Source organism: Phoenix dactylifera, unplaced genomic scaffold, assembly GCF_009389715.1.
Source record: "Phoenix dactylifera cultivar Barhee BC4 unplaced genomic scaffold, palm_55x_up_171113_PBpolish2nd_filt_p 000254F, whole genome shotgun sequence".
NCBI lineage: Eukaryota > Viridiplantae > Streptophyta > Magnoliopsida > Arecales > Arecaceae > Phoenix > Phoenix dactylifera.
Window position 1 is genome coordinate 734,280 of NW_024067747.1, and position 18,376 is coordinate 752,655.

General features: G+C 37.5%; 2 protein-coding genes across 2 annotated transcripts; both read right to left on the reverse strand.

The window, feature by feature from the left end:
• Window positions 1–811: 811 nt before the first annotated feature.
• Window positions 812–8,080, reverse strand: LOC103701068 (enoyl-CoA hydratase 2, peroxisomal). Its single transcript, XM_008783021.4, has 11 exons — window positions 7,903–8,080; window positions 7,765–7,787; window positions 7,546–7,651; window positions 6,660–6,733; window positions 6,428–6,500; window positions 4,819–4,858; window positions 4,442–4,514; window positions 4,201–4,351; window positions 3,241–3,311; window positions 1,154–1,327; window positions 812–1,060 (listed from the first exon to the last, which is right to left on the reverse strand). The coding sequence occupies exons 1-11, from the start codon at window positions 7,963–7,965 to the stop codon at window positions 973–975; spliced, it is 936 nt and encodes a 311-aa protein (XP_008781243.1). The 5' UTR covers window positions 7,966–8,080; the 3' UTR covers window positions 812–972.
• Window positions 8,081–10,758: 2,678 nt separating this feature from the next.
• On the reverse strand, window positions 10,759–15,888 carry LOC103701067 (GDSL esterase/lipase At5g55050-like). Its single transcript, XM_008783019.4, has 5 exons — window positions 15,617–15,888; window positions 11,924–12,054; window positions 11,582–11,815; window positions 11,223–11,472; window positions 10,759–11,124 (listed from the first exon to the last, which is right to left on the reverse strand). Exons 1-5 carry the CDS (start codon window positions 15,852–15,854, stop codon window positions 10,898–10,900), a joined length of 1,080 nt encoding a protein of 359 aa, XP_008781241.1. The 5' UTR covers window positions 15,855–15,888; the 3' UTR covers window positions 10,759–10,897.
• Window positions 15,889–18,376: the final 2,488 nt, after the last annotated feature.

An 18,376-nucleotide genomic window follows, 5' to 3' on the forward strand; every position in this document is an offset into this window, starting at 1 on the left:
TTTTTGTGGGAACAAAATAGTAGTTCTGTTGATATTGAGCCATTTGCCCAAGTATATATCTTTGTGGCTTTCTTTTTTTATTATTATTGATAAGAGAACAATAGTTTTGCTATCTTTATTTGGTTTATATGTGCCTATAGAACACATTTGTAGATCTTATAATCCTTGCATCTTCAATGAGCTGATATAATTAGCTAGATAAAATATGCAATATTTGTAGGCTTGTGGCATAACCAAAGGCTGTCGCATTCGTGCATGTTTTGAATTTGCTTCCCCTCCTCCAATAATGCTATGCATGAAATATTGGTTAGTTTGCACAAGCTCTAAGGCATGAATCCTTCAGCATCAGCATAAATCCTTAGCTACACTAGAAAACTTATATCATGCTGGATGATGAATTCTTAATTAAGATCTTTTCATGGCTATTAGATGCAACCATTTTCCGATGCAGTATATACCTTCATCCAAACACTGGGAAGACGTACTACATTACATAGTGCACAATGTAAGAGACCTTGTTGCTTAGGAAACAACTTAATTCTCGGAAAGCAAAGAGTGCAAATGACTGTAGGTAGTCTTGAAGTCGTCATGTATATTTGGAAATGGAGTTAGCAGGATTCTAGTAAACAAGAGGAAATTAGCCTGAGAGAATCAAGAAGTTGAAATATTGGTGGATGACCACCGAAAAAATGGGGAATGGAGGATAACGTTGGTGGAGATAGAGACCAAAACAATTTTACTGGTCGATTTGAACAGTATGCATTGTAGGAGGCTAATGTAGAATATATGAGAGATCTGATTAACACAGTGATGATGATTTGAACAGCTAAATATGGGATCTTATTGAGCTAGGTCTCATATTTATTGCACTTTAACTCCCAGTCAAGCTCTACATCTCCTGATGGTATGTCACTGCTAAAAACCAAGTCACAGCCCACAGCCAGCTTTTGTTACAATAAGCAAAGTCAAGGATTACAAGGATGAGGGGATGTGTTTGAGGAGCACATATCCAGACAGCACCACCCGATTTCGTTCCTTCACCTTAGTTTGATATATTACTCTGCACATTGAAACGCTGAGTTAGCTATCCAGAGTCGAGGGCTAAAGACATGACCAATAAAAAGAAAAAATAAAAACGAATAACCTTTCCTACCTTGGGCCTTCAAGCCACATTTCTGTGACTAGAGTTTCTCCTGGATATACGTGCAAAAGAAAACGACCAAATATGCTTTTCACCGCTGTTGGTTCCCCGTTGCAGAAAGATTTGATAATGGCTCGGACCGCAAAACCAAGAGTGCACAAACCATGCAGAATTGGACGAGTGAATCTACGAGAAACCACCAGTTAAACCATTTGAAGGAGATGAAATGGATTCCACAAAAAGCATGATTATGTCAGAAGATTAGTTGACCAGCATGGAACAAACTAATTAGCAGCAGCATAAGCTTGGACATATCAAATATTGTGAAAGAAACTTTTGTAAAGAAGCAACAAGCATACTTTATTCCAGAAAAAATGGACATCCGGATATAATGAACCCCGTAGGGCACAATAACATCATTAGAGAAGTGATATTATTAGATAATATTAAAAAAATCCAAGTCAAATTGTATTAAAATTTACGCAACCAAATTACCTGAAGAATGAGGAATGATGTTTGAAGTATTTATGAACACATATAGACAGTTTGTTATGAATATTTACATTGAAAATACTTAAAAAGAAAACAAAATCGTGATATCACATTTCATTTCCGTAGTGCTAGTTTATCACCTACACATGGCAATTAGCACAAAACCACCACTTCTTCAGTCTTCACCATCAGAACATTTAACATACTGTTATATGTCTATTGAAAAAAGCCACATAATGGTCCCGTCTTTTATGGATCAAGCAAAGTATGGCTATGCACCATCCATGACTGATCTTTGACCGATAAGGCTCAGGCTGTGTCAAACTCACCCCTAATCTGAGACGAGCCAGACCTTAAGTTTTACAATCATGCTTAGAACTGGCCTAGGCCTAGATTGATAATCTGTCTCAGTCGACCCTTCCATCCATGATAGAGTCCTTCATCCCTTACACTATCTAACTATGAGAGGAGCGGAAAAACATTCTAGCATTTGCAAAATGAGATCCACATAACACTCCTCTTATGGCATTTGACCACAATGGGAACTCATTATCTGAAGATGTTCTGATAGCTGATCTCATGTTAAAATAGAGGTGATTGTACCCATTGTTTTGATGCAACTATTTATTGGAATTTGCCCTTTCAGTTCTTTCCAATTAACAGACCCTTTGAGCTAAAAGAAAATAAAATAACTCCATTTCAGTTATAAATATCATATCAGAGTTAGTTATGCTACCAAACAGTAATCATAATATTAAAATTAGAACACAGACTACTAAAGCCAATATGCTAATGGGAATTTGTTCCACCACCCCCAAAATGGAAAATGGGTGAAAGGGTTACTGATGCTCTAGCCAGAAGGTATGCTAGGAATTGAGAATCTCATCCCACTCTCTCCACCACCCCCTCTCAAAAAAAAAAAAGAAAAGAAAAGAGTCCCCCAGGGAGGAGGGGGGTTTGCTTCTGCCTTCTTCCTCTGATGAATTCTGACAGCAGGCAAGATGGATGAAAAAAGCATTTCCACTTCCTCTTCCTGCAATAGCAAGCAAGAATTCAGGAAGGCTCTCACCTATCAACTTAAGTCATCTGTTTAATTCATCTGCCGTCAATCATTACTCCTCACTATTGCACTCTTAATATATCATCCTTTAATCTCAAAGAAAGAGAATTTTACTTTATTCAAAAGAATAACAATGAACTTAAGAAAGGTCCATATGTAAAAGAAAAATGATGGTCCCCTTCACAATGGTTAAGGAAATAACTAAATCTATCTGCTTATACCCCTATCGCAACCTAAAGGCCTTATTCCTTCATCCAATGCTTAAATTGTATTCTAGCCTTCTATCCTATATATGCTCCAAGAATACAATGTCAAGCATGTACAAAAAATTGCTACCTGTTTTAATCAAATGAGCATGAGTTCTATATTAGAAAAATCTAAATATGCAAAGTAGTCAAGCTAAGAACTGGTGGTTATAGAGGTCAAGATGATATGCCATACATGCAGGTATAGAAAAAAAGAAGAAAAGGAAAAGGAGGCAATAATTGATATACAAATTAGTTCTGAGAAGAAATCTTAGAAATGCCTATTCCTTTTAAATACATACCCAGCAACCTGTGCAATCACGGGATCTGAATGTAGAGGATTATAATCACCTGATAGCCTGTACAATAGGGCCTGCATCATAATAGCATTGGTGCATCAGTTTTCCAAATGGGGGAAGGAGGTTGGCTATCTCATGGTCTGAAGAAAAAGGGCTAGCACAGAAAGATAACTGTTAAGTAGACGATCACAACACGTAGAATAGGTAACATGGCAGTGTCGATCATAGAAACTCATATATAAATGGTGAGTACAGCAAAGCCTTTCCACCCCCCAAGAAGGAAAAGAAAGTTTTAGCTACATAATGTTTTAGGAGAAGAGTATCTTTAGAATGTAAAGCTAATGAGATGTGAGAAAATAGCCTATAAGCACTCCCTTGGTGGTACAATTATAATGCTTAGAAAAATAGGAACGAGTGAGAGATGCACCTATAAGCACCCATTTTGCCTTTCAACAAAGAAGAGAGACATTATATGCCCAATGAGAGAGAAAGTTGAGAAAAATCAGGAGTCTGTACATATCTCGGAAGAGTGTCTAGGAGTTTGCATCTATTGTTTTCAGAATGAATTGTTTGTCCAGTATTATTGCTACTGTTCCATGAACTACAAGTGCAAGACTAATGTTAGAAAACTAGCTAATAATAATGTAAAAGATCTAGTACTATCGAACTCTTCTGACCATGATTAATAGGGTAAATAGAATAATTAAATAAATCAAATAAGTGACAAAAGTATGAAACATCATGCAAATTTATATACAGTAGAACTTAGAAATATATTAGAATTATTCTATGAAAGATAAGAAGAGAGTCAAATGTCCTTGTATGGCATTCCTGTTTATTCTATAAACTTACAAGGAACTGGAAAAACATATAAATAGTTTTAAATTGACATGTACCAGGCATAGATTCCTATGAAACAAAATTAACAAAACATAAAAGAGAACTGAAACAAAAAACACGTGCCTGGGATTGATGGGTACAGTCTTCATAAACCATGGAAGGTTTGTATTTTGGAACTGAAACACGAGAAACCTGATTGGCCGGATAGGTTGTATATGAATACGGTGGTGAGGACTTTGAGAAGCCTCCAGCACCACGCAAGTAGATGGTACTCCTACAATGATTGGTACTCTAAAAGATTATATATTGCAAATGCTGTCAATATACAAAGAAGAAACATCCAAAAAATTAATATGTTACTGACCGGTTCATGCACAGGGCTTCACCAGACTCTTTTATATAACTAGTAGTCTCTATCTCAATAATAGTTGCTTTTCCTGGAGTATCAGAGAGCATAATATTGAAAAATCCCAATGTTGTTAAAAATCATAGCTGTATGCCATTATCTGTAGTTTATATTTTTTGCAATTTCGGAATGATTTTTAGCAACAAAATTAACCATCATATTTAGTGCACTGAAGGGAGCTGGAGGCCTTACATTAATGGAAGGACAAAGCTGATGGTAAACATTAAATGACAAAAGCCACTTTACTATGAAAAGAAAGAAAATGAAAAAAGAACGGAAAAAAGGGTTGAGATAAAGAATTCAGAATTACAAATGTAGCACTATTAGAAACACACCTTTGTCATGCAAGCCCGCGATTGCTACTTTGTTTAGAATCTGATTCAAAAAAAAAAAAAAAGAATGACATAAAGTTTTGGACACTTTCTGAAGATAAAAGTCATGATATTAGATGATCTAAACTTCATGCAATATTTGCTTATATATCTGATTTTTTGAAACAAAGAGGACCAAATGGCCTTCAGCATATCTTGTTGATAGCAAAAATTTAAGCCATTAAAAATATAGGATCAAAATGATTCTAATAGGACACAAGAAAAGCAAGAAGAGATAAAAGTAGCAATTTAAAGGAAAAAATGATGGAGCCTACAACCCCATTTCCTCTCCTTAAAGAATGTTAAAGAACTGCAGGGGAAGCAACTATACAAGTTGAGAAAAGTTGAATCAAGCGGACCTGGGTAGTAATATCATGCTAGCTTGCAAGGGGATATAAAAACATGAAAAATACATGATGCTTATCAAAAAGGATAAATATAGAATTATCACAAACATGTGTTCATAAACTTGATCCAATAGGAATACATATAAAAGCCTAAATGTTAATGTTGTCTTGGATGAAATTATGGCAACGTGATAGCAGCTGCTTATTAAAGATTTAAACATAAGCTGCAAAATCAGGATGTATGATAGTTTCATGTAAAGATATCCTATTTAGTTCAAATCATCCAAAACCCAACCACAACTATGTCGTTGCAACTCTTTAGTCTAGTAATATACAGGTAGGTATCTACTATCATAGGACAAGAGAGGTGTTTCTCCTCCCTTCAGCCTCATCTTAAACTAGCTTCAGAATACCCACTTTTAGCAGCCTTCTGAATAATTGTTATTTCTTTCAGTTTGCTAAAAGAAGGTGATACACTTTCTTTAGTCATGCAACTAAGGCAAAATTCACAGAGTGCGCCCTAAATAAAAGATATGAAACATGACTATGTTGGAAAATCTGATGCATCAATGTTTGTTTATCACTCAATAACATTCCATAACAATTCGTTTATGCAGATCTTGTACACAGTAGAAGAAACGTGGCACGTAAATAAGATATAATCAGTATTTTAAAAAAATAAACTTAAGGTTTGATCTACAAGAGTGGGTCATTTCTGTACAGATAAAGAAGACTTTAAAGTTTTGAACTTACCTTTGGCTCTTAGTCAATGCTAAATGGTAGAAAACTTATTAGAGTACTTGACCTTCCCATATAGAGATGGCTTGAACTCTCACAAGGATTTGGGACAATTTAGTCTGTATCTTTCACATTTGCCTGATTTTATGATGGCAAAGAATACTTAGCCTTCTCAATCCTTGTTGGCTCAATTCTATGAGAACATAAGGACTTATCTTTTTCTGCATTCACTTCTTAGAATCACCCAGATCTAAGAAGAAGTAGATGATGTGATGATAATGACAATGATGACTGTAGAAGCGACTTAAAATATTTAGGTTTCACCTCAGAAGATGGTTCAATTTATTGAGACCTAAGACCGCTTGTTTTTAGAATTAAGGCTGGCTAACTCTAGAAGCACAAGGACTCATAACATCTTAGTTTTTACCCTTAAATATGTTAAATAAAAATATTCAAAAACTGAATTTTTTTGCTGCAAAAAGGCTTACACAACCACTTGAAGGAAAAGGCCTGTAGATCTCCATGTATTGCTGGCCATGCAATAGAAGCCTCTGATCAAATCTAGATAGGGAATAAGCTTTACAGTTCAGATAATGAGACAAAAGTACGAATATATTTTAATATCAACTAGAAATGCCAAGGTGCTAAAACATGATAAAATCTAGAAAATCATGGAAGAAGTCATGATTCAAAGACTGTTGCAACAGGGAATGTACTCACTGCATGCCAGGCACGTCATCAAGCGTACCCTTCTTTTTTTGGAAAGGAAACAGAGCACCAAAAGTTGGCAAAACCTGCATATCAGAAAATTCAAGATGTCATCAAGGTCTTTAAGATGATTAGTGCCAAAAATCAAAATACAATTCGTTTCACAGGCTAAAGATGTTACACTAACAAAAAAGTCCTTGTTAAACCAACAAATCATTGCTAAAACATTGTATTATTGGAATTATAGAGACAATAACATTCTCTCTTTTTTTTTGGTTGGGAGAAAACAGACATAACAAGAAAAGTACTCATAAGGACAAAATAGAAATCTTGTCTCATTTTTTTGGAGTTGAATTTATAAATCATGGATGCAGAATTTTGTAAACAGCTTGCATTATTCAATCTATCATATGTAGCATCATCGATTCAATTTTATCAAATTCCATCATGGCTTTCAGTGGTCTTCTCCCCCCTTTTTAAACCCTTCTTCCAGATAAGAGTCTCCTTGATTGTTGGAATTTCCAGGCTACGAATCCATATATTCTACCTTGCCCCAGTTTTTGTAGACAATGTAAATACTTCTCAAGAACAGACAATACGGCTGGCAGGTTGCATCGCAGCTGAATTTTTTTTCAACGTTAATAATGATTAGGACTTGAAGCCAGTAAAGGTAAATTAAATTGTTCATGATTAAAAAGATTTGGGGCTCAAAGTTAGCTTTCAAATAACTGATCATACACTTGAATCAAAAGAATCCACTGAGTTATGCCTCCCAAAAGGTATCAGATTTTGCCATAAGTTTATCCCCCTATTGAAAGCTAGATTGCATCTTGAAGAAACCAATTTCATATTAAAAAGAAACAAAAAGATTTTTTCCGCAGAAAGCTTTAAATTAGACCTGAATGAATCGCTGCCCGTCCCTGTGGTAAACATACTTGAGCTCCTTCTCATCCATTGCATCTCCAGCGCAAGCTCCAATTCCAAGGGCATAGAGCGCCGTATCTCTATTAAAGACAAAATCAAAACAAAAATTTAGAAAGAAAAATAAAAGTCCCACCTTTTAGCAGCTTGAAGCCAGAGAATTCCGAAATTTCACATCTTGATGCCTCTAACTGACCTCTCGGTGTAGGAGAATGAAGTCTTGCGGGAAGAAGAGCGGAAACAGAAGAGAAAACGACATCAATTACACGAAAACTGAGAAAAATTACTCCAGAAGAGGGGAAATAAGAGGACGAGGAGGAGGAGAGAAGAAAACCTCGGGGAACTTGTGAGAGATCACCAGCTCCGGATCGACGGGAGAGGGTTTGGAACTCGCCATGGCCGGCTCTCCTCGAAGAAGGAGCCAAGATGGGGAGAGAGAGGATGGAGATTGGCGTCAAGGAATGCTTCCGGAGCTCCGCCGAGTAGGTGACGTTACGCCGTGGGGTGGGCAAAAGGGTGAGCAAATTAATTCTTTGATTTTTTCCATGGTCAAGTCAAATGTTTCTCCAAATTAATCATAGGCCATCAGATTGGGTCTAAAGATCGGATAGATGCAGATTAGATCAAAAATTTATCAACCCATATCTATTATATTTATTAAATAAATTAAAATTTTAGATATAAATTTTATTTATTTATTAAATATGTAATCGGGCTAAATCTATGTATTCTATTTAAAATAGATCATATCAGATTAAATAGGTTAAATTAATTTTTTGGCTAGTTAAATAAATTTAAGCAGATTAAATAGATTAGAAATAGATTAAGTAGATTTCAAATGATTCAAGCAGATTTTATACATATTAAATGGTTCGGATCATTATTCGATCTAATTATTAAATGGATCAAAATAAATTATAAACGAGTTAAAGGTCTAAATCCGAACTCAAATCATTTAATAAACGGATCTAGATGAATTAACTCATTGATAGCCGAAATTTGTTTATGTCAAATTCAAACCTGCTTAAAGCATGTCGTTTGGGAGGTCGGGTTGATGGGTCTTACCATAAATTGCCACTTTTAGAATCGAATTACAAAGTGTATTGAAATATTTATGGATTTTAGGATATTTTTAGAATTAATTAAGTATTAAAAGAAGTGTGGGTTTGGGCTTCAGATATTATATATATCACAATGGATATGAATTTTGTATTTGAAAACCAAAAGCTACACTTTTAGACAGTGGATGTCTTATTTCCCAATCAGATTTCACAAATATCTTAAAAGCATCGGAATGAAATTGTTTTGTCTCATATATCTTTCATATGCGCAACCTCATATTTTCTTTATATTTCTGAATATTTTTAAATAACCAAGCATCCATTAAAAGTTGATTCTTAATGTTCAAATATTTAAAATTTATAAACTAAAAATCTTGATTTTGTCCCCTTTCTCATATTTTTTTCTTGGAATTTATATTATTTTCAATTTTTTTGCCCAAAGTTGCATTTGCTGAGTTCTTTCCACACTTTTACGTGTTTCCAAATTTTTAAGCATCACCTTAGCTGAATCGTTACTATTAAATTTCCAAGTTTATGGGCATTTCCATGTTTTTAATCATAGTTGAGAAAAACCTAACTCTTGATACTATATGTAGGAGCCGGAAAGGGTGATGACATTCTAACTGGGGCTCCCCATGGCTTTCCTCGCTCTATCTTTCTCACAACCTACAAAGTAATGGTCCAATTGAGAGTTCTCTCATGCAATTAATGTTAGTTGAAAATCCATGATCTCTAATTCTAAACATTATTCCAGTTCTAGCTGCAATGCTAAAGTTGATAAGGTCGAACTCATCCACTTCGCAGTGACACAATTGGTTCATTAGATTAGAAGCAACCTTGGCTTCCTCCTAATCTAAATTAACATCAAGTCACAACCCTTCCATACGTAATTGTCCATAAATTGACCAACATGGCATGAGCTCATTTGACTAGCCCATAATCTATTACATTCTGCATGACATGACTCTAAAATCTAAATCAAGCTAACTTATCCTTGACCTGCTCTATTGCAAATGATGCAATCCCCTTAAGGCTATCATGTCCACTACATTATCCTTCAACTGAAGACCAGCCAATCCATAAGCTTAAGATCACTAAACCAACTTCCAGGGTCAGGAATCTAAAGGCCAAGATCCATTAATAGGAGGATCCAGTGGGAAATATCGAAGAAAGAATGGTAGAAGAGCTATTTGCTCCCTCATGTTATTTTGGTTAAAGAGGTTTTTTTTTTTTCGGTATACCGGCTCCTCATACTAAACGTAGATGAGTACAGCTAAGAAAATTAAAAAAAAGAAGCTGGCCCAGTAAGTAGAAAACATCCGCCTAAAGAGGTGCCTCTATTGGACCTAGAACGGACATTCCTTCGGTTGCTACTGAGCTTGCCACTGACCCAATTACTGGGCCTGCCAAATGGTTTGAAACCTCAACAGCCACTGGGCCGGAGCCCACTTCGCGTTGCTACTTATCTGTGGGCCAATACATTTCGGCTTTGCGGCTGAGGGAACTCCGAACTTCTATACGTGTATTTTTTTTGTTATTGCAAACCTCCCAACTTTGACTTGATAGATGAAGGATTAAGGATTATAATCTCAAACAAACTCCATGCTCTTTCAAGCAACTTGAAGCTTTGCTTCTCACATCATGTCAAGTTGTTAACTCGCAGAAAGTCATTTAATTTGCTCTTGGCTTTTAAAGTGCTTCTTTAAGCAACCTCTCCTATGATTTCCTTCTACTATGGTTTAGGCATACCACAATGGGATTGGTTAGACTTGATGATCTCTAACCATCGGAAATTGTCCAACATACAACTGTATAGAACTTAGGAGCATCGCAAGTGGCTACTGCATTTGTTGGTTTTGTATGAAATATATTTGGAAACACAGGTTATGCATGGATCGATGACTTCTCATGGCAGATCTGATGGCCATCAGTGCACTGAAACCTAACACGAAGCTTCTTAATAACAGTTCTCCAAATTTTTCACAATGCATGTTCGATCATGGCATTTGCAAAATTGTCTGGATATATGTACGTCCATCCCTTGAACAATCTTTTGCATTAGTTTTTAGCAATGCAAATGTGGACATTGTCCTGTTATAATTCATTGGTAAGAATTTTAGTAGTGCATGCACCAGTCAAAATCATAACCCTTATTTATTTCTGCAGACGCCATCATCCCTGATAGCAATTAGACTGTCATGTTGCAATTATAATTCCCCAACAATGACTAGCTACTTGCTTAGTTTGAATAATACACCAACTTCATTTCTAACTATGATCCTCGACCAACTGCTTGAAATTGATAGGGCTGGCATACTGCAGTGATCCATTGTAGATGGCAAAGCCTGCCTTCTTGGATGCACCCTGGGTAGGATGGACACCGTCCCAAAAGAGGTATTCTTTGCGGTCGTCACAGTAGGTAGCATTCGGCATGCAGCCGGATACTGCATTCAACTTACCACCTCCACAGCATGCACTTTGGACCTCTTTATACCCTGGCGAGGTGTAATTAAAACTTTTTTATTTTATCCAAGATGCAGGAACTGATACTAGTTTTACATGACCTGGCCTACACTAAGAGTTTTGAACTTACCAGCTGCTCCTGGATCGGCTATAATATTTGACACCACTGCATGAGAACTCCCGAGTGAGTAGTTCATCCCCTTCAATGTCGAGTGAAGATTGCTTAACATAACTTTGACGGCATCATTAGCACCAACGGCTAACTCATTCAAGACGGCGATGCAATCTCCCAAAGGGTGCAAAACTCTCGAGGACGGGCAGCAACCGATGGGTGCAACGTCGATTATCCCAAACTTCCTTGCTCCCAAGTCGTACAATGCCTGCCATTCCTAAGTGTAACTAGCTCTTTCCAAGAAATCAAGAAATGTAATGCTACTTGAGTAGGAAAAGAGAGCGAGCGAGTGAGAGAGATAGAGAGAGAGAGTTCACCTCGATATGGTTTTTGTAGTTGTAGATGAGAGTGTTGTAGAACTGTTCCTTTTGTGTGTTGTTTGGTGCATTGTTTTGCCGAAAAAAGGCGAAGAGGTCATTGCCCCCGGCGCTGATGAGGAAGATAGATTTCGAGAGTACATCGTTGGTTCTCTCCGCGTTCAATCGTGCTGCAATTCTTGATCTTATGGTGGCAAAATATTTGATCTGTTTTGTCATAGTGATGGTAGTTCCCTGGTAGATGGATGAATGAACATAGTGATCAGGTGTTGGTTAAGAGTTCTAAAGCAGCAAGTAGGTAAACAAAATATATAAGCATATTGTAGAAAAGGTTGTGCTCACAGTGGAATCAAGAATTCCAGATCCTCCAGAAGCGAAGTTTACTCCTCTCAGGCCCTTAAGAATTCCATGGCTGGTCTTGTTTGTGAGGGAAAGATACGGTGGCGGACTCCTTCGGAAGCCCATGTGACCGGCTACGCGCATCATCAAAGATTAGTAGCTAAAAGTTTACAAAAAAAATGGAGGAATATATAGTGGAGTGTATCCGTAAGAACATACAATTAATCCATGTCCTTTTTTTTGTTATTTTCCTCATCTTATTGCTGTTGCTGTGTTGTTAGCATCCATCAATTCACTAAGATAATAATCCATGAAACTATATGCGTAGGAGACAAAACAAAAACCAGATAAAAAGTGTTAATTAGAGAAACGAATAGGTATTTTATCCATGGAGATAACACAAGAAACGAGTGGGTGATGTTTTGGAGAAAAAAATAAATTGGAGACAGGTGGGTGGCATATATCCATGGACCTGATCAGATGCATGAACGTACTCACATGTTTTCATATGGGGTGTCTATGGATTGCCCTGGCTTTTATTCTTTTATGAGTAGGTATTCTGCTTTTGCTCTGAAAGGGAAGGATGACATTCGTGGTTAGGTAGAGAGAATATCTTTGCATTACCAACTCCATTCCTCCACGCGAGGATCAAATGGAGATCTCGTCAGTTATAGCAGGTGGACATATTTGACCAGTACACGACAGCGAGATAAGAGGCAAATTAGGTCAATTTTTCTGTCTCATCATTAGTTCATAATTCCTTCCTTCATCCTTTAGCCCCTTAGCCCATCATATGTTATTTTCGTAGAATCTTCTATGCTATTTTTCAGTACATGGCCAACATATTGTAGTCGCAGGATTTTAGCCCAGGGATTTTTGCCATAATAAAATATAAATCTACCTACGCCTACCACTAGATTAGGGAATTATAAATGAATGTTAATGCCTGCAGACAAAATGTTAATGCTTATTTATAAATTTTAGATTGTTTAAAAACTGATGTCTTGGTTTTGCATTCACATATACGAATTCATTTTAAGGATTTTGCAAACTGATCTCCATTTTTTTTTGAAAAATATAGTGGAAATGTCACATTTTAATTCTAAATATAGAATATTCTCTAGTGTATATGTGAGGATTGATTCAAGCATGTGTTTAATCTAATATTAATTACATATTGGAGAGATCTTGGAGTACATGTATAGGGCTACAAAATCTAAATAATAACTTTTGACTAGTTCATTCTAACGAGATACCAGGTTGTTATACATAGTATAAGAACGAACCTAGGCCATGACTCATATTGGCTATTGGACTACGGAGCATAAACCTTATGGGTACATGTCCAATCTAATAATGATTATATATTAAGAAGATCTTGGATGCTTATGCAAGACCAAAAAATTAAAATAATAATTCTTTAGTTAGCTTATTTGAGTGAAATCTTCGGTCAACAATTAACCCAAATCTAACGGATCTTTAGTGAGACTTCTTTTCAGTTCGACCCAATTTTTGACCTTAACATTTTATGATCTTGAGTTAATGACCTTTTCCCTCTTTAATTCAATTTCAACCTTAACCCTTCTTGGTGGCATTGACATTGTTATATATATATATATATATATATGACTTTAGAAGAGTCTACAAAGCAGGACTCTTCAACAAGTAGGAAAGATCCCAGTCCAAATGTCCTGTAAATCTAGTCTATGTAAAATTTTTCATGGGAACTCTGTATGTATATTATATCACATCATGTGCCATCAGAATAAAAAATGAATTTAATTTAATGGCTTGATTTTTTTTTTTTTTTTTTTTTGGGGGGGGGGGGGGGGGGGGGGAGGGGGGTGACTATTGCATTTCCAAAATGCCTTCCTGGCATTGGCCTGTGAAGATATTATAAATTTTTTAGTTGGACTCGTGCTACAGTATTAAACGCGCTCTCTCTAGCGTGTAGTATGTATATATTTAAGTTGACGCTGTTTCATGGATCCCACCATCGGCCCTTCAACAATTATTGTTCTATCGAGACCAAAAAAAAGAGGCGCATGCGACGTATGCAGATTCTGCCAACTGATCTATTCCGTCCTTTTTTATTACTTGCTGTACGTATGTTTCAGTAGATGACATACAAATGTACAAAAAATCATCAATATGACGTGCAAAAGATCAAATATTGCCGGTTGGACCACCTTGTGAGACTTTTTTTTTTGTTCTATGCATTGCATGCGTTTATATCACCATTGCTTTAGTACTTAATTTCATCAGTATAAAATAAATCAGAATATATATGTCTAGCTAGCTAGTATCTGTTTGTGACAATAAATTAAATCCACAGTTATAGTTAAGATGGAGGATTAAATAGCATTATCACTATTTAGAAGAAAGAGAAAACTACAAACCTAAAACAATTGGATTTATTTAGCACTGCAAATAATCCAAGTTATGTATGAACAGCTTGGCATTGGCTTGATAAGAACTTTTAGAGCTCGGTTTAGTTAAGAAAGAAGTCGAGCTCAAACACTAACTAAAGCTCCATTTATAAATGAACTGAGCCTAAATACTAATAGTTTGCAACAATTCTAATGGCACTTGTCTTGGATTCTTATTATAAGAGCCCAGTTTGAACATCTTATCTGAAGCTTGGCTGAAGCCCGAGCTCAATTAATATTTCTATATATAACTCAAGCCAAGCTTGAGTAGCCTAAATATACAATGTTGGCAAATAATAGTTTTCTATATGTGTATAGAGAGAGAGAGAGAGAGATGCATGCTTGCGCATGCTCAAGCATATATTACGTACATATATACATATGTATGTGTATCTCTCTACTATCTATTATGTAAATTAAGTACTCTGGCAAAACAAGTGCTGTCTTTTTTTCTCAAGAAGAAAAAAGTGCTTCCACCAAAATGGTAGCACGGTTAGAACGGGGCTAAAATTCCACTGAAGTGGCTCAGGTTCGAAACGCGCGGGCGTCGACTAAATGTGAGGATCGGATGCCTTCCGTCTAGTCTGCCCGGTGGAGTCACCATCTGGTCCGCTGGTACTGAGATGGCACTGGGGTGACGTACTCACACGGGGCAGCTCAAGGGTCGGGGAGAGTATGAGTAAAGGATGCCTATCCCTTCTATCCGTATCAAACATTTTTTGGTGGAAGGGAGGCCCAGTGAAGGCTGCTATGTGGGCAGAATTTCTCCCCTCTCCTCTCCCCCCTCCCCCCTCCCCCCTCCCCCCTCCTTTTTTTTTTTTTTCTCCAGTAAAGAAGAAGAAGAATAAAAAGAAAGTGCTCCAATAGAAATCTCATAAACACTTTATAGCTAAAATAGATGGAAGAAAAAGACAACCAAGTCAAAGAAAAAAAGAAAAATTATTTTCCCATCCCTCTAAAGACCCCACTGTAAATCCTGATTATAGATGATGAGACAAAATGAGTTGTCATATTATGACAGTACTTCATTCTTCATTCACTAATTCGTCAGATTCCTAAGCCAAGTCATCAAAGTATATAAAGCACAAACTGCAAAGCTAAATCTTCACGCTTGAACTAAAAGTCCAAAAAAAAAAAAAATCCCCATCTGCCTGACCCAAAAAAAAAATGAAAATATCCATCGTGTGCACTATACTTCCAACTTTGCCCAGGATGGAGAAATTAAGTAGGACGTATACATTAATTTATCTAAAGCCAGAGTTCTTACCCAAGAAGTCGATGCCGTTGAAGCCATTGCTGAACCTCCCGGTCGGCCTGGAGTGCGGGAAGTCGATGCCGTAATGAGGAAAGTTGGCCTTGGCATCATTCCCCGGCAGGTAGTTGTTGTTTCCGACGTCCGCTGTGGAGTCACCGAACACATAGATCGCCGGAACCTTTGGCTGAGCATTCCCACTAGCAGATATAGAAAATAAAAGAGCAAGGAGAAGAGCAGCAACTGACGCCATGGCCGCTTCTTCTAAGCTCTCACGCTATTATTCCACCAATAAGGTGTCATTTATAGACAAGGGAGCGGGGTAACTTATAGTTATGGAAAGCGTGCATCTATAATTAACTAATAAACCAACAAGAAAGACAAAGTTGTTCAAGCGTCAGAGCCAGGGCCCAAGTGGTGTTAGGCTTCGGTGAGCAGAGAACGTGGAGCCCTCGACCGGGTTGTTTCTGGATAATTCCGTTGGCAAGTTTTAATTTCTTTCCTAAAAGATTCAAATTTCAGATAGAAATTTTATTTTTTATTTTTTGAAAAAGATTTAAAATCTAATATTAGACATTTAAATGCATATATAGTCATATATGTATTGATGTTTGGTTATTTAAGGTTTAATCGGATGCATGCATGGACAGTTGTTCCAGCCGGATTAGATGCACCGTTTCAAAATTTAAATTTAAATATTGATTTAAATAAAGGTTGGTACCGAGAGAAAGCTATTGAGATTTTTATGGGCCTTACAAAAGGTTTTAACTTCCAAGGTTTAAACATAAAAATCTAGCTCGGTGCTAATCAATTTAATAAATAGAGACCAATCAATGTGGCTATTAATTGTTGCTAATGTCATCCAACAATGACATAGATGGCTATGACAAAAAGGACACTGTTTCAATCTGTTGCGGGGATGGTCTTTGGCCGGAGCCTCACACAACAACCTAGCCCACATTAAGCTAGCAGAGAAAGAGGACCGCGTTCCTCCCGAGGTATTGTCCGCTTTGGGGGTCGAGCGTACCCGGAGCCCTCCTTACGGTTTTGTCCCACAAAAGGGCTCTCGAGAGGAAAGAATTTCCACCCCCATTTAAGGCACGGAACCTTTCCGCTACTAGCCGATGTGGAACTAAATTCAAGGCCCCCTCCCCCCCCAACAACATAGTCCCCCCAGCGGGAAGGTTCCGGCCAGCCCCCACAGTCCTGGAGGGTAGTCAATGGAGAGAGGAGGCGCCCCTTCCTGGCGCGCCATCTGTTGCGGGGATGGCCTTTGGCCGGAGCCTCACACAACAGCCTAACCCACATTAAGCTAGCAGAGAAAGAGGACCGCGTTCCTCCCGAGGTATTGTCCGCTTTGGGGGTCGAGCGTACCCGGAGCCCTCCTCACGGTTTTGTCCCACAAAAGGGCTCTCGAGAGGAAAGGATTTCCACCTTCCATTTAAGGCATGGAACCCCCCGGAACACAATCTAAAAAGAGGAGGTTATTTGTATTCATCAGCTCAAAAGCTATAATCTCTGGGTTTCTCTCTATTCTGTTTTTTACTTAAACTTTGGTTTCTTATATCTCTTGTGCTTTCTCACTTGAAAATATTTGTTAGTTTTTTTTTTATTCACCAAAAGTTTGCATTAATTTTATAAGAACAAAACATATTGTTATTTTTTTACAACGTTCTCCTTTGACACGTATAGTAAAATAATCTATAACAAAACGCGGCATTTTGGTAGTTGGGAGCAGGCCTCGTGTTTAGGAAGAAATAGAAAAAAGCGATGGAGACGGTAAATATTGGTGGCTAGTGTAGCGCTGTTCCCTCCAGACAGCAGAAATGGAATGAGGCAATCCCAACAGGCATGAGGAGGATTCCCACTTGTCACCGGGAAATAGACGGCCACGCATTAACTTCCCAAGGCGCAGTGCAGATAGCCTCCTTCTTGATAAGCATGGCTCGACCACAATGATGGAGTGGATCCAAAATCGAAAAGACGAAAAAAAAATTGCTGCTCTACAACATCCGCAAACTTCTAGAAAAATTACTCCTACATGGCCTCGCATATCTGCATAGAGGTAAATAGTGCGGCTGACTGGATTGTTTTCTTTGCTATATGAAAAAATCAAGACTTTCTGTTAGAGCCGTTTAGTGAGCTACTATTTTCTAATCTTATTAGTCGTATTCATGTTCATTGCGTGTGAGCCGTTGTTCATTGCCTCGTCAGGCACAACTTCAATAGGGCCCACTTCGTCTGGAGGACCGGAGCCTAACGGTGGGCAAATGCGCTGTCTGCTGTTTTAGTCGTAATAGCTGAGGGCGAGACATGGTCCCCTGGGGGACCCTTCATGCGCCGCACGACGTGCGAAGGATTCCGCCAAGCTACAGTCAAACGAGGGGAACCGAGTTGAAAAGTCAATGGTAAGATTTTCTTAAAAGAAAATCTTAGGAAGATTTGAATGAGTCATGAAACACGTGATGGCTGATAAAAAATTGTTTTCCTTCAGAAACAATTTAGATTGCATTAAATTTTGATTCCGAACGTTTGACCGCACAGGGTGCACGCGGATGTATCTCTACCACTTTCCGCCCCCCGGGGGAAGGGTTGTTTTGATGGGTCATTGATCACCCACAAACTTCATCAATACTCCACAGCTGTAATGAAACAATTTTTTTATTAATAAAAGTAGTACTCAGATCCCTCATGTTTAAAAATTTTATTTTATATATATATATATATATATATATATATATATATATATATATATATATTAGCAATCTTGGAGAC

Coding starts and splice junctions, on each gene's coding strand:
- LOC103701067 (XM_008783019.4), bottom strand. CDS start 15,854: ATGGCGTCAGTTGCTGCTCTTCTCCTTGCTCTTTTATTTTCTATATCT. Junction 11,816..11,923: donor CTGGAATTCTTGATTCCACT/GTGAGCACAACC, acceptor TCCATCTACCAG/GGAACTACCATCACTATGAC. Junction 11,473..11,581: donor ACTACAAAAACCATATCGAG/GTGAACTCTCTC, acceptor TAGGAATGGCAG/GCATTGTACGACTTGGGAGC.
- LOC103701068 (XM_008783021.4), bottom strand. CDS start 7,965: ATGGCGAGTTCCAAACCCTCTCCCGTCGATCCGGAGCTGGTGATCTCT. Junction 7,788..7,902: donor TCTCTCACAAGTTCCCCGAG/GTTTTCTTCTCT, acceptor TCTTCCCGCAAG/ACTTCATTCTCCTACACCGA. Junction 7,652..7,764: donor TCATTCTCCTACACCGAGAG/GTCAGTTAGAGG, acceptor TGTCTTTAATAG/AGATACGGCGCTCTATGCCC.